Genomic DNA, 15,914 nt, shown 5'->3' with positions numbered 1-15,914 from the left:
AATATTCATTAATTTCATTTAAAAATAAAAATTAAATGGAGAAATGCCAAATCTCAGCTGAGAACCAAAATACCCTACCCTACACAGTCTCTTAGAGTTGTAGCATGTCTAAGTTAAAAGATTTATTGAGGGTGGAGACATGCTGCCAGGATCATCACTCTCCAATCTGTAGAGTAATCTGTTTCTTTCATTACCTGACAGTTTCATCTTCACAGATGTTTACTGAAAGAGATACTGGAAATTCTAAATATCCTTTCTGTTCGGTTCCACAAACATTTCTAAACATCTACTATATGTCAGATCCTACTGCTAGAAACTGGAGACATGAAGAATAAAAACAATAATGAAAAAAAGATGGGCAGCCCCCGTGGTACAGCAGTTTAGCGCCACCTGCAGCCCAGGGTGTGATTCTGGAGACCCGGGATCGAGTCCCTCGATGGGCTCCCAGCATGGAGCCTGCCTGCTTCTCTGCCTGTGTCTCTGCCTCTCTCTCTCTCTCTCCCTATGAATAAATAAATAAAATCTTTTAAAAAATGATGATGATGATGAAAAAAAGAATTTTCCTGATTTTAAAGACCTTAAGAGTCTAGTAGGAGGTAAGACACATGAATAAACCATAATCAATGGGACAACCAAGAGTTAACTTTTTAAAAATGCAGCTCAGATAAAGGGAGTGGGGACTGTTTTTGATAGGGCTGATCAAGGAAGGCTTCTCTGTGGAAGTCCTAGTTGAGCAAACCTGGGTAGACGGAGGGTGCAAGCCGGAGCAGGGGTGGGGGATAGGTGGGAGAGATGTCCCAAGGCAGACTCAGCCTTGTCCAGTGCTGTCTCCTGGGGTCTCAATAGTACTTGGAAGCCCGCATGTACTTCAGTATATATGTGTTGTCTAGAGGTTCTATCAGTAACCCTGGTATCATTAGAATAAACTCTTTTTATTTATCAAAGTAGCTGAAATATTAGTTATTTGTATCCAAAGTATCTTAACTTAAAGATTAGACTCAGGATCAGCTGAGAGAAATCACCTTCCTGCATAAAACGTTCCGTTTTCTACAACTCTAAGAGTGGGCAAGAATGACTAGTTTACAGAGGAGTTAGAACACACATGGTTTGAAATTTCAATTTTTTGGACCATGCCAAAAGAGAGTTAATTTCTGGCCCCTTCTTCCTGAACATCTTGCCAACTGAGGTGAGAAACTCTATATCCAGGCCCCAGCAGTTGCCATATTGAAAGATTTCTATGGGCCATTCCTTTCAAAGAGGTCATGGCTTAGAATGAGTAGGAGACGTGAACCTGGCAAAGCTTCCTTTCTCCCATGACTCTCCACGTGAGAGCATCTTGAGTCCTTGAGTATGATTTTAACCTTTATCAAGATACATATTTTTCATACAGCATGGCTCTTCACTTACCAGACAAAAATCTGGCTTGTGTCTAAAGAAACAAGAGTCAGTTCCAAGGTTGGAAGATTTGAGAAATTTGACACATCATATTTTTGTCATATAGTGACTTTAGAACCTAACCCCTGTGATCCCACCGAATTAACCTATCCCTATTATTAACCAGTACTGTCCTTACTCAATTTCTACTACTTAATTTCTAAGTTTTTCTTCAACCTTATATTCTGTTAGCACGTTTCTCCATTCTCCTGCTACACTTAAATTTTTTTAAGTCTTAAAGATTCATTTAACATTTGAGGAAAGAAATCTAAAATATACATAGATATGCAATCCAAGATAATTTCAACTTCAAATAAACTCCATACAAAAAAATTATTCATGGGCAGCGCTGGTGGCTCAGTGGTTTAGCACCACCTTCAGCCTAGGGTGTGATCCTGGAGACCCGGGATCAAGTCCCACGTCGGGCTCCCTGCATGGAGCCTGCTTCTCCCTCTGCCTGTGTCTCTGCCTCTATCTCTCATGAATAAATTTTTTAAAAAAATCATTCACTAGGAACACCTATGCTGGCTCAGTCAGTAGAGTATGTGATTTGATCTCAGGGTCACTAAGTCTGAGCTCCACACTGGGTGTTAAGATTACTTAAATAAATAAAAATTCTTAAAAAAAAATAGGAAAGAAAAGAAAAAAATCATTTGCTGAATTTTTAGATAAGCATGTACACATAATTGTTCTAGTAATACAATGTTGCAAACAGTATTAATTTATTTCAAGAGATTAGTGAAGACATACTACACTCAAGCAGCCATCCTTACAATGAAGCTTCTCACCATTAAATGGATGAAATCTAATAAAGAGAAAGAACTCAGAAGAGGTTATCCTTCCATAAAGAAGATTTAGAAAATTCTTCCCAAAAACATTAAAATGGCTTTTATTTCATTTAATTCTATATGAGACATCAATATAATTTAGTAAGTTTAAAACCTGTATTCCAATGTGCTTCTAAATAAATAAATGAATGAATGAATGAATGAATGAATGAATGCCTTCTTCAAAATCTACAAAGATATATGGGCAAATATTCCAAGGGGTAATCTCTTCTTTTGCTATAGAACCTATCCAATATAGATTATTCAGCCCTGCAACCAACCCCATTTTGGGAAAACCATGAATAGATTCAAGATCTGAGGTGAGCAAAATCATAAACACAGATGGGAGAGAATTCCCCAGTAAGAAACCCTCACTAAAATATGTAACTACTATAGGATAGACTTTAGGAAGAAGGAATTAAACTGAAAGGAAGAAGTGAGATATATGAAGAAATAGCAAGTAAAGAATGTGTATTAAGTACTGTTAGGTACATAAGACAATAACTGATAATGGAGAGGGCATGTAAACAAGGTGGTACTAAAATGTAGGATGGAGAGTAACAGTCATAGCCACTGAAGCATTTTTAAAAGTACTTGTATTGTCTGAGAGGAGAATTAAGATGTCTAATAACTCTAGACAGATTAGATTATTTAAAAAGCCTTAGGATAAAAAACACCACAGGGACAAAGACAGTTGACTCATGATAAAGGGAACAATTTTCAAAGAAGACATTGTAATTCTTCATGTATACTTAGTAACATCACTTTTTTTTTTTACTTTGTAAACCTATTTATTTCTATTTTGTTGTATTTTTATCATTTTATTTTACTTTTTTTCATCACAGTAAGTGTGCTCTTTAATCCACATTCCTATTTCTCCCATCCCCCTACCCACCACCCCTCCAGTAACCATCAATTTTTTTTCTATAGTTAAAAGCCTGTTTCTTGGTTTGTGTGTATGTCTTTTTTTTCTTTGTTCATTTGTTTAATTTCTTAATTTCCACATGTGGGTGAGATCATATGGTATTTGTCTTCCTCACTTTCTGCAGCTTCATTATTAGTGTATAGAAATGCAACAGATTTACATACATTGATCTTGTATCCTATGAGTTTACTGAACTCATTTACCATTTCTAGCAGTTTTCTGGTGGAGTCTTGAAGGTTTTCTATACACATTATCATGTCATCTGAGAGCAGTGAGAGTTTTACTTCTTCCTTATCAATCTGGATTCCTTTTATTTCTTTATGTTGTCTAATTGCTGTGACTAGAACTTCCAGTATTATGTTGAATAAAAGCGGTGAGAGTGGACATCCTTGTCTTGTTCCTAGTAACATCACTTTAAAACCTATAAAGCAGAACTTGACAGAACTACAAGGAAAACTGATAAACACATGATCATGGTACAGATTTTTAAATACATTTCTATCAGAAATGATAGATCAAAATAGTCAAAAAGTTATTAAGAAAAGATCTGAAAAACACAATTAACTATTTTGAACTAATGGACCAAAACCATCCATTCAACCAATAAGACACAAATAGATGAATTACAGAAATTTACCAAATACTAGGCATGTCTGAACAAATAACAAAGCCTTGATTTGGTACAGGCATGTTTTCTGACCGCAGTGAAATTAAGAAACACTTAAGAAAGAAGGCAGAAAATCTAAGCATCCAACTGAGGAAGTTTAGGAAGAATACAAAAGAGTAAACAAATAGTTTAAGGAAGGAAATACATATAGAAGCTGAAAGTAATCAGAAAATAAAGTACTTAAAAAGGTTCAACAAATAGGGTGCTTGGGTGGCACAGTTGGTGGGGCATCTGACTCTTGGTTTCCACCCAGTCTGTGATCTCAGGGCTATGAGATCAAGCCCTGCATCAGGCCCCACATTAAGCCCCACTTCCAGCTCCAAGCTGAGAGCAGTTGTTTGAGACTTTCCTTTCCTCTCCCTCTGTCCCTCCCTCCTAGCCTCCCTCTCTCTAAAATAAATAAACCTTAAAAAAAAAAAAAAGAAAGATTCAATAAAAATCAAGATTATTCTTTGATAAGACAAACTTCTGGGAAGACTCATCAAGAGAACAGAGATATAAGTAGACAATGTAAACAGGCAGGGCCTTCAAAAATAAGGAAAACTTTATGAATAACAGTAAATTTGAAAATGTATACAAAACAGACTATTTCCTAGAAAAAAACCTAAACTTGCCAAAAATGAAGGAACAGAAAACTGATAGAACTTGGTGACAGACAAGAGATGGGGAATGGAGGAGATCCTGAGGATGATTTTTAGGTCTCTAAACTGTTGGGTTTTCAGATGTGGGTTTGATTTACTTGGAAGGAGAAAACTAGAAGAAAAGCACAAGAGCAGGCTGGATGTCACTGTAGTTGGATTTTGTTTCTATTTTTTGCTTTGTGTATGTGCATGTTGGAAGCGGTGGTAGGAATGGTGGTGGAAGTTATCGATTTAATGGATAGGTTGAAAAGGAGGCTCTTTTAAGTTATGTAAATGGAAATGTTAAGTAAGCAATTGGATCTATGGGTCAGAAACTTAGGATAGATTTGAGCTGAAGATACATATTTTGCAGTTACGTGTATTTAAATGATAATTAAAGCCACAGGTATGGCTGAAATACTATAGGGAGATAGAGCGTTGGTTCTAAAAGTGTGGTGTCTGGACCGGCAACTTCCCTATCACCTGGGAATTTAACATAAATGCAAATTCTCAGGCCCCACCCTGGACTTCTAGAATCAGAAACCCTGAGAACAGGTCTGCCAATCTGTATACTGGCAAGCCCTCCAGTGGTTGTGATGCAGGCTGCAATCTATGAGTCACTGCTACAGAGTGAGACATCAAGAGGGCTTGGGGCCTTGCCTTGAAAACTCCAACATTTAACAGAGGAGGATGAGCTTGCAAGGATGACTAGGAGCAACAGAAAGAGGAGAGTAAGAAAATGAAAAAGAGAGTTTCAAAAGGAGTGCTTCTAGAGTGGCAACTTCTTCGGTGATGTCACTTAAAACAGTTCTAGAAGGGACAGGCATGGGCTGAGAAGTGAGCAGGAGTGGAGAAAACAGAGACAGCAAGTATAGACAGCTCAGAGCAATTTGATCATAAAAGGAAGCAGAAAAGGTGAAGATGGAAAAGGCTGACAAGGGAGGATTTTTTTTAACAGAAGAGTATAACAAGCATGATGGCCTGCTGAGGGTCAGGTGAGAGGGAGAGAGTGAGTGTACAAAAGAGATGGGAACTGGCAGCAATGGCAATGGCACATCTAAGGGGCGGGTCTGCATCAGCAGGGAGAACATCTTATTACTTACAGTCTTTGGAACTGCTAGACAGGATAATAATAAAAGCAGACCAATTTTTTGTTGGCTTTCTTACTGCTTTTTTATTTTTACAGATACTGCACCCTTATTGCCTGTACCAGGGATGACCCACTTCCATTGCCCTGTCCTCAGTGTCACAGGATGATAATTTAAGGTTTCTGGAAAGGGAAGAAGGAATGGAATCCAAAGCACAGGTGCAATGACTGGCCTCGGATAAGGGGAACAGATTACTTTTTTAACCAGAAGGAAGGAGGAAAACATGATGGACACAGATGTGGCAAGTCTTAAGCTTGGTAGCAGGAAGCTGAAGGAGCTACCTTCAAATGGCTTCAATTTTCCGCATGAGGTCATCTGCAAAACCCTTCCTACTGTGATATGGCTATGTTCCATTCTCTTGGCCTACTGCAATTAAATGTCTCATTCCTACTCACTGAAGACCTTCCATCTGTGATTTGGCTCCCCCTGTAGGCCCACCCATGGGGCAAGAATGTGCTGATCACACAGATCTGAGTATGTATCAGTGGTTTCTCAGAGAACTGATAAACCGTTCTGCTTTTCCTTTTAAGATTTTATCTGGGGAACTCCTGGCTGGCTCAGTGGTTAAGCGGCTCCCTTCGGCCCAAGGCGTGATTCTGGGGTCCTGGGATCAAAGTCCCACATCGGGCTCCCTGCGTCGAGCCTGCTTTTCCCTCTGCCTATGTCTCTGCCTCTCTCTCTCTCTCTGTGTCTCCATGAATAAATAAATAAAATCTTTTTAAAAAAAATGTATTTATTTGGGCGCCTGGGTGGCTCAGGTGGCAAAGCATCCAGCTCAGAACATGATCCCAGGGTCCTGGAATCAAGTCCCAATGTCAGGCTCCCTGCTCAGTGGGGAATCTGCTCCTCCCTCTCCCTCTGCCCTTCTTACCCATTTGTGCACTCTCTCTCTCAAATAAATAAATAAAACCTTAAAAAAAAAAAAGATTTTATTTATTTGAGAGAGAGCAAGTGAATGCACACAGGAGCATGGGGGAAGTGCAAAGGGAGAAGTAGTAGACTCCCTGTAGGGAGCCTGATATGGGGCTCAATCCCAGGATCCAGGGACCACGACCTGAGCCAAAGGCAGAAGACACTCACTGAGTCACCTAGGCACCCCAATAAACTGATTTTTTAACATGATTTGGCTTCTATATAGCCTGACTACAGAGAACAGATCATAGTCCTTTTCTATATTGACTCTTATTTCTTATTGAATTATTGTTTCAGGATCCGACTGTTCTTGCACAAAGTGACTAAAAAACCTCCAGCACTATAGAGGTATGGGCCAGGTTCACATTTAAGTAGCCAGAGTACTCCTCTGTCATGCCTTGCTCTGCAAATACTGGCTTTTCATTAGCTGTCACTGGCTCAATTTATACCTCTTCTTTCTCAATTCCTTTTGACATCTGTCTGTTCATTAAGATATCTTAAATTGGCTGTCACTGCACTGATCTACTCATTTTTGTAGGAAGGAATTTCCAAGAATGATATAGGAAATAAAACAAGGACCTCAGTGAAATATATTGGAACATCATCATTATTCATTTTCTCATTCTATTATTCATTATTTACAGACCATATACCCTGTACAAAGCTTAATATTAGAACTATGGGAAATGCAAAGTCCTCAAGGTATTTGTAATCCAGATATAAAAGCAATTAGCTCCACAAGGAAGAGGCTTGAGGAAATGGGACTTTGATTGCAAGGGAGAAATTAGAAAACAAGAAAAAAATTCCTTATAGTAAAAGTGATTAAAGCAGAAACAGGATATCAAAGGAAAGCCTCAAATCTGAGTAACTTTTTGGGGGGATTTTATTTATTTATTCATGAGAAACAGAGAAAGAGAAAGAGGTAGAGACACAGGCAGAGGGAGAAGTAGGCTCCACGCAAGGAGCATGATGTGGGATTCAATTCCAGATCCCCGGGATCACACCCTGAGCCGAAGGCCAGAAGTTCAACTGGTGAGCCACCCAGGCGTCCCTCAAATCTGAGTAACTTAAAAAACATATGATGACTTAGAGACAGCCTTGCCTGGAGGCAAAGGTTACATACAGCAAGCCCTCTGGAATTAAGCACACCATGACTCAGGACTTTCTGACATGAAGAACCCACCAGTCTCTTTGCAGAAGGAACAAGGGACTCAATAGAAAAGCTTATTAGGGTTCTTACCCCCAAATCCTCAGGAACTGCAATCCTTGAGTCGCCTTGCAATACTGAGTCTATTCTTCCTTCTGATCTTTGCTGCCTTTGCTCTACAGCACAGTTTGTGCTCAGGCTTAAGGAAGATGCAGTTTTTCCATGACCTGGAATGTTCTGCCATTGAATCACATCAGCCTTGCACATACACACCACGACCCAAGCTCTGTGTAAATGATTTGATGACTTAGGTATTTTAAAAGTGCCTAGCACACAGCAGATGCTCAATTAAGATTCATTTCCTCCTTTCTTTCCTTCCGTTTTTTTTTCTCTCCCCTTGTGAGGAAGGGAGGGAAAAAAACAGGAACCAACAAAAGACAGATCTTCTGTAAGATAGCTTCTTTGGTGTAAAAATACTGAAAAGGTTTAAACCACTTCTCATTGCCTACCTTGTGTCTGCGGGATGTAGGGAGACAGGAGTTTTGACCTTTTCTTTTCATATCCCTTCTGTGTGATGTCCCCTAAAATAGCAAGAAACAGAAATAGGTTATGCATTATTCTTACTCTGTGGTTGTTCACTGTAAAAATAAAATTAATTACAGAGTGTTATAGAATTACCACATAGAGAGTAGGGGAAAAAATGTAGAGTTCTTTGCCAAGGATTTTGCTATGTGTGATTTCCCACAGTCTTGGAGCAGACTTCTTGTGGAAAATTGTAGGGCTTGTCTCCACACCAATCTAGCATAGCAATATGCTGCATACCATGTCAGAGATTCCCAAGTTCCTAGGCATCCCTCGTTTCCCTGGCATTTAAGATAGACCAAAATGGAATGCTGAAAGGCTGGCAGAAAAATGACCTCTCCAAAGTTTCGGTTTGACCACATTAATACAACTGATATGGGAGGTACTCAACTATATTGCTATATGGAACCACGTAAAATCAAAAGTCTCGTTCAGGGGAGAAATTGAGGTTCAGGCACTGGAGTGGAATACCTGAAAGGCCTCTCTGCATCCTAGTACCTACGGTTGAACCGGGGCTGGAATTCTCATATTCTCTCTCCTTGATTCACTGCTTTGTATTATTTATGTACACATACATCTTTTTCATAAGGTTAAAATTTAAAAGTATACACAAAGCACACAAAAAGTAGACATGCAACAACTGCAATAAGAATAAAAACTGATTAACAGAGTAAAAATGTGTGGTTCAAGTGCCAAGAAATATACTAGGTACTAAAGAAAGGGTAGCAAATGAATGGGTAGAGAGCTGGGTGAGGAGGAACAGGAAACACAGGAGAACAAAAGTTCATTCAAGGGAGAATGAGTAATTCAAAGCCGGGGGAATAAATACATGTTGTGAGTTGACATGGTAGAGTATTGTTTTCTAAAAAAGAATTTTTTTTAATTGAAATAAAACTTTAAAGTCAAAATTTAGCATAAAAAGTAAGTTGTATACTAAAATTTACAACACTGGTGAACACAGATTTGAAACCAAGGGTGGTGAATGCCAGCTGCTGTCAGCCTGAGCACAGGACTGATGGCGTGGACGGTGGGAAGGTAGCAGGGCTCGCAGAGGGGCTTACACAGGGAGTGACACAGACTGCGGGGTCAGCAAGGCAATTCATTCTTCCTGAGGAGGATGGGACCAAGGGTAGAGGCTCAAAGAGACTACCTGCTAGCCCAGGGCTACTACCAATGTACCAGTGATCTGGGCAAGTTAGTAGTATCCTAAATTAAAGACAGTGGTAGAAGGGAAGATAAGAAGTGAACAGGGACAGCTGGGTGGCTCCAGCAGTTAAGTATCTGCCTTCAGCTCAGGTCCGAGGGGCCTGGGAGGGAGCCCCTTGTTGGGCTCCCTGCTCAGTGGGGAGTCTATTTCTCCCTCTCCCTCTGTGTACTCTATCTCTCTCTCAAATAAATAATTTTTTAATATTTTTTTTTATTCACAAGAGACACAGATAAAGAGAAGCAGAGACATAGGCAGAGGGAGAAACAGGCTCCCTGTGGGGGGAGCCCGATGTGGGACTCAATTCCCCAGGATTACAACCTGAGCCAAAGGCTGACAGACACTCAACTACTGAGCCACCCAACTGCCCCAATAAATAAATCTTTAAAAACTATTAAAAAAAAAAAAAAGAAGTAGTGAATGGATTAAGAGAGACATTTGGGAGAAACACTGGACAGGATTTGATGACTGGATGGATAAGGATGAGAACGTTTCCGGCAAATAGTGGTGCTATTCTGTGACAGCAACAAGGGCAAATTTGGTGAGTTGAAGAAGACGGGAATTGGATTTACGAAAGGCCCATGAGATACACAAAAGGTCATGTCCAATCAACAGCTGGATATGTGGATCTAAAACTCAGGAAAGAGAGATGATTTTAGAACTACCAGGATATAGCTGAAAAATAGAGTGATACAATCTCTTTGGAGTAATTTGGAAATTTCAAAATTTTGATTCAGCAACTGTATTTTTAGGAATTTATTCATTGATAATATTCATAAAGGTGCACAAAAATCAAGTAAGAATATTGCCTGACCTATTCTTTGTGATGAAAAAATGGAAGAAGTCTAGATACTTACATTATAATTATAGATCACCTATTATCAGTGGCTTTCAACTGGGAGTGACTTTGTTCCCAATGGGACAAATGACAATATCTGGAGGTATTTTTGTCACACTCAGAGGAAGGGGTATTATTGGTATCTAAGGGATAGAGGCCAGGGATGGGGCTAAGTGTGCTGCAATGTACAGGACAGTCACACAATGAAGAGTTATCCAGTCCAAACTATCAATAGTCTTAAGGATAAGAAACCCTGGGCTACACAATAATAGACAGGTATTCCAAATGTACTGCACAAGATGATGTCTAAAACATATAAAGGGTAAAAGGCAAGTTGCAGAACAGCACGTATAACAAGATCTAATTGTGTAAAAATAGAAATAGATACATTTGCATATATGTATAGAAAATAGTTTGAAAAATAATGTATATATACATTAAATAAATGTTTACTCCAATAAATAAATAAATAAATAATAAATAAATAAATAAATAAATAAATAAATGTTTACTCTTGGAAAATGGAATTATGAGGGGTTTCACTTGCTTTATATACTTTAACAGAGTTTGATTTTTTTTTTTTTTTTAGATTTTATTTATTCATTTATGAGAGACAGAGAGAGAGGCAGAGACATAGGGAGAGGGAGAAGCAGACTCCCTGCAGGGAGCCCAAAGTGGGATTCAATCCCGGGACTACAGGATCACGCCCTGGGCCGAAGGCAGACGCTCTACTGCTGAGCCACCCAGGCGTCCCCAGAGTTTGATTAAAAAAAACAAAAAAACAGGGCAGCCCCGGTGGCGCAGCAGTTTAGCGCCGCCTGCAGCCCAGGGCATGATCTTGGAGACCCTCAATCGAGTCCCACGTCAGGCTCCCTGCCCGGAGCCTGCTTCTCCCTCTGCCTGTGTCTCTGCCTCTCCCTCTCTCTCTCTCTCTCTCTTGCTCTGTGTCTATGAATAAATAAAATAAAATCTTAAAAAAAATAAAAAATAAAAAAATAAACAAAAAAACAAGACTAGATAATTTGTACAATCTCAAAAATGTTTTTTTCAATTAAGAATTAATGGTTCTATAGATATGGATCTGTAAACACTAAGATGGTCAGTGTGTATGTGTGTGTGCATATATATGTGTGTGTATATATGTGTGTATATATATATATACACAATAGGAGAGAAGATAAGATACTAATAAACAGTTTATACAGGATATTCAATTTTTGGAATAACTTTTTTTTACACACAAACATATACACAGACAAAGTCTGGAGTTTTATATACCAAAATATTACAGTGGCTAGCTATGGCTTGCAAGGTTATGGATTTGTTTTAGCTTCTTTTCCTTTTTGCTTATCTGTATTTTCTCACTTTTCTACAATGAACACCCATTATTTCAAGAAATAATAGTTAAAACTACAATCACAGCTACTTACTAGACCATACAAACTGAATCACAATGGCCCTTCATCTCTGCTTCTTTAGTGAAATGAGAGAAATCTGCAGTACATTTTTTGGAAATAAAAACCAAACCTTGTCAAATTAGCAAACTGAAGAGTTTAGGTCATCTCCAACAATACACACAACTAACGGAGATGTGGGAGCATATCAAGGAAACCCTTCTTAAAAAGAGGAAATCAAGTCTTTTATTGCAAAAGAAACAATGGAGCATTCTCCTGTCCCAATTCCCACTCACGAGTTTCCCTACTTCCACTGTACACATACACCCTACGCCCTAAAGGGTACAAGGACCACTGCTGCTGGCTCAGAACACATCTATCTGATAAAGTGGAAGGCCTTTATAAGCTTTCTTCAGGGTTTAGAGTCTCAATCGTTTACTGTCAGTAACTGATTGTGGGATGAACTAGTAGACTTGGCATCTTAGATATTAATCAATTACTAACCATCTCAGGGTTTGAGAAAAGTCAATTCAGCCATGACAATCAGCTCCATTAAATCCATAAATAAACAATGACATTAAGAAGACCTAGAAGATGAACTGCAATGAGAATGTGAGAACTATGGTGAGGAGCCTTTAAAATGCCCTCCCCCTTTTCTATGACCACAAGACCCTGCTTAAAAGTCACCTCCTCTGTGACACCTGTCACTTTTTGGTACCCCTCCAACTCTGCACACACTATGATAGCACTCAGCACATCACTGGTATTTTAATTATTTGTTAACACATCTGCGTCCCTACTAGACTGTGCACTTGAGGGCAGGGATTGTGTCGTGTTCATCTCTGTAGCCCGCCCACAGCCTGGCGCAACAGCACTTGTTGAATGAGTGACTGAATGAATTAGTAAGGTGGAAGCAGTGAGAGAAGAATGAATCAGAGACATGTGCACTTGGGTGGAAAACCAGAAATGGGAGAAAGAGAGGTCTTCACATTAGCAAGAGCTGAAAGGCCCAGGGAAAGAAATTTAGTGAACCAAGTTTGCTGAAAAACTTGACAGCTAGACTTCAAAGGTGATCAGATAAGTAGCACCTGCCCCGCTCGCCTGAAAGGAGGAATACAGTCCATAAAATCAGTGGGCATTAAAAGCTGCAGGAACTGCACCCACATATCCACGGATCCCTTCGCCAGAGGGCAAGACCAGGCCAAAGGAATGCAGTGAACCTACCTACCTACCTACCTACCTGAATTTGTTATTCCACATTTCTGTCACTGCCCACCAATAGTCTGTGTTCTTATTGTGCTCCCCACGGGTAGTTAACCAGGGTTTGCTGCAAGAAAGCAACATTTTCCAAATACCTAATTTTTGAGAATCCCCTGAGGAACTTGTAAAAATACAAATTCCTAGAGCACCTGGGTGGCTGGGTCAGTTAAGCGGCTAACTCTTGGTTTTGGTTCAGGTCATGATCTCAGAGTCCTGAGATGGAGCCCATGTTGGGCTCCCCACTCAGCGGGGAGTCTGCTTCAGGGTTCTCTCTCTCCCTCTTCCTCTCCTCCTGCACACTCTCTCTCTAAAAGAAATAAATCTTACAAAAAAAAAAAAAAAAAAAAAAATCCCAGGCCCCTTCCATGAAGATTCTGATTCACAAGTTTGGATTAAGCCCCAGATCCTTGTATTTCTAACAAGTGCCTGACGCTGAGCCTGTATATATATATATATTAAAGATTTTATTTATTCATTTGAGAGAGAGAGAGAATGAGCTGGGAGAGGGGCAGGAGAAGCAGGCTCTCTGCTCAGCAGAAAGCCCAACATGGGGCTCAATCCTCTGACCCCAGGATCATGGCCTAAACCAAAGGCAGATGCTTAACCAACTGAGCCACCCAGGAAACTCACCAATAAGTTTTTTAAAATCAGGCAAATTTGGATATTACCACACTAGAGAATCCTGTCTGCAGTGTGCTGGGAGGTTCTGTGGACTTAATGTGAGGAGGAGAGGAAAGAGGAGGGGAAGAGTGTTGTCTCCTGGCCATGCGGCCTCAAGGGAGAGCAAAGAACTCTTGCAGACACTCAGTCACATCACAGGCATTCTTAGTCAGAACAGATTTTTTGCCATCTGGCATATAAAACAAAAAGGAGTGCCATAACTCTACCTGTATAAAATTTGCATTAAAATGGCACAGATGGAAGTTAAACCTGTTGTTCAAGTTTTTTGAGAACTAAACAAATAAAGAGAGGATTAGCCTTCCCCTCCCACTAGGGTAACTACTTCTCCACCCAGAGGTGCACTTGGAAGAGCAGCTACTTCCAGGGGTCCGCGGACCCCACGGGTGGGAGGCCCCAAGCCGGTAACAGGCACAGGGACCCACCTGGCCCAAGGCTGTCCGCTCGCTAGGCATCACCACAACCCGAAGAGCCAAAGCCAGACACACGGAAAGATATACGTGAGGCAGAACCTAAAGAAAATAAATTCCCTGCTTCCCTCCTCACCCGCCCAGGATCAGTAATTGCTTGGCACAGGCAGCCCAGGGATTATCTTTAAGCGGCATGATGACGGGCTGCGGGAGGTGTGCGTGGGCCTGCTAGCTGCCGCAAGCCCCGAAGAGTCAGCACGAGAGGAGGAACAGTCCTACAACCCCGTCAGCCATTTGAGCGCATAGAGTGCTGTGGTTAGCCCTTCAGGAGTCAGTGCTAGAAAGAATTACATCTGGAGCACAGCCTTGCTGCTTCCTGGCCTTGTGACTCTAGACAAGTTTTACTTAACCTCTTGATAAGTCTTGGTATCCACGTCTGTAGAATGGGTCACCTTAACAGCTGTCTTGGTAAGTTTCCATGGTGACTGAGACTACCTGGTATGGGGCCTGGGCTCTAGAAAGTGCCAACATCAACACACTTTCAGTGAAAGCCCACTGAAGCCTCCCCTCTACTGGCCAGGGGTCAGAAGTGGGTAGCCATGCCATGAAGAGAGAAGAGGAAGGCACCCACCTGACCTCCTACCTGAGTGCTGCGGGAGAGATGTATGCCAAATACAGTACAGAAGCCAGAGGGGGCATGATGAGCTCTGCCTGGGTAGGGAAAGGAAAGCTTTACACAGTGGGTGACACTGTGGCCAGAGTCTGGCCTTTCATTCTAGTGTCAGAAATAAGACAAATTCCTAATGAGGCAGTCACTTAGCGGCTTACTCGTTTTCCTCTGCTGCTGACTGGCTGTGTGTGACTACAGCCGTGTTTGAGGGTTCCTTTAGGATTTTACCTCCCAGAAAGAAGTAGAGTGACGCTAAGACTTTTTGGAGATGACTTTGTGAAGCACCCTGAGCAGTTAGGTGCTAAATAAACACAGGCCTTGGGAAATTCTGGAGGGTCACCAAGTGGTATGTATATTAATCTTGATGGACACAGAGCAAGGATTACAGTTCCATCCACAAACTCTTTCTGCTTCAATGGAAATAAAAAAGGTATGTGCCAGTGTAGCCCGGCCTTAAAGTCATACCGATTCAGTCAGGGGTGGCAACAGCTTGGGGAACTTTGGGATGTCACAAAAACATTTTGAACGATGAATGGATGACATGCAAAGTGTTAATAAAACTGTCTACATCTTTAAGAAGTTCCCAATCTAAACAAATAATTACAATAAAAGTGACAAGGGCGGGGGGGATCTCTGGGTGGCTCAGCGGTTTAGCGCCTGCCTTTGGCCCAGGGCGTGATCCTGGGGTCCCGGGATCGAGTCCCATATCAGGCTCCCTGCATGGTGCCTGCTTCTCCCTCTGCCTGCGTCTCTGCCTCTCTCTGTCTTTCATGAATAAAAATTAAAAATCTTAAAAAAAAAAAAAAAACGTGACAAGGGCTACACTAGGGGTCATGTACAAAATTCTAAGGGAATTTAAAAAATAATAATAATAATAAATAACTTAATACTCTAAAAATAAATAAGTAAATAGTAATACTCATTGAGGGCTTACTATGTATAACCGCCTCTGTTCCAAGAGTCTCACAACATCCCTTAAAAGGTAATATTATTATCAGTCCCATTTTATAGGTGATGCTGAGCCACAGAATGTTTAAGCTACTTGTCAGTCATATCATATCTAGTAGGAGCCATAATTAGGATCTGAACCCAGGCAGTCCTGGCTCCAGGGCCCCTCCTCCCTAATACCACCCACCACCCTATATTCACTTTTCAGAGTGAAGCTCCAAACTTGGCCTCCAAAAGACTGGGAAGACTT

General features: G+C 40.7%; 1 protein-coding gene across 2 annotated transcripts in view; it reads right to left on the bottom strand.

The window, feature by feature from the left end:
- DIP2B (disco interacting protein 2 homolog B) overlaps positions 1 to 15,914 on the bottom strand; it is a 221,772-nt gene that overhangs the window by 106,891 nt on the left and 98,967 nt on the right. For both annotated transcript variants that reach the window (XM_041735560.1, XM_041735561.1), the window contains exon 2: positions 8,190 to 8,261. In XM_041735560.1, coding sequence (XP_041591494.1) covers positions 8,190 to 8,261 — 72 coding nt within the window. The remainder of the gene's footprint in view (positions 1 to 8,189; positions 8,262 to 15,914) is intronic.

Source organism: Vulpes lagopus, chromosome 21 (assembly GCF_018345385.1).
Source record: "Vulpes lagopus strain Blue_001 chromosome 21, ASM1834538v1, whole genome shotgun sequence".
NCBI lineage: Eukaryota > Metazoa > Chordata > Mammalia > Carnivora > Canidae > Vulpes > Vulpes lagopus.
Note: the sequence above shows the minus strand (reverse complement) of the source record. Positions and strands in the feature narration are given on the sequence as shown.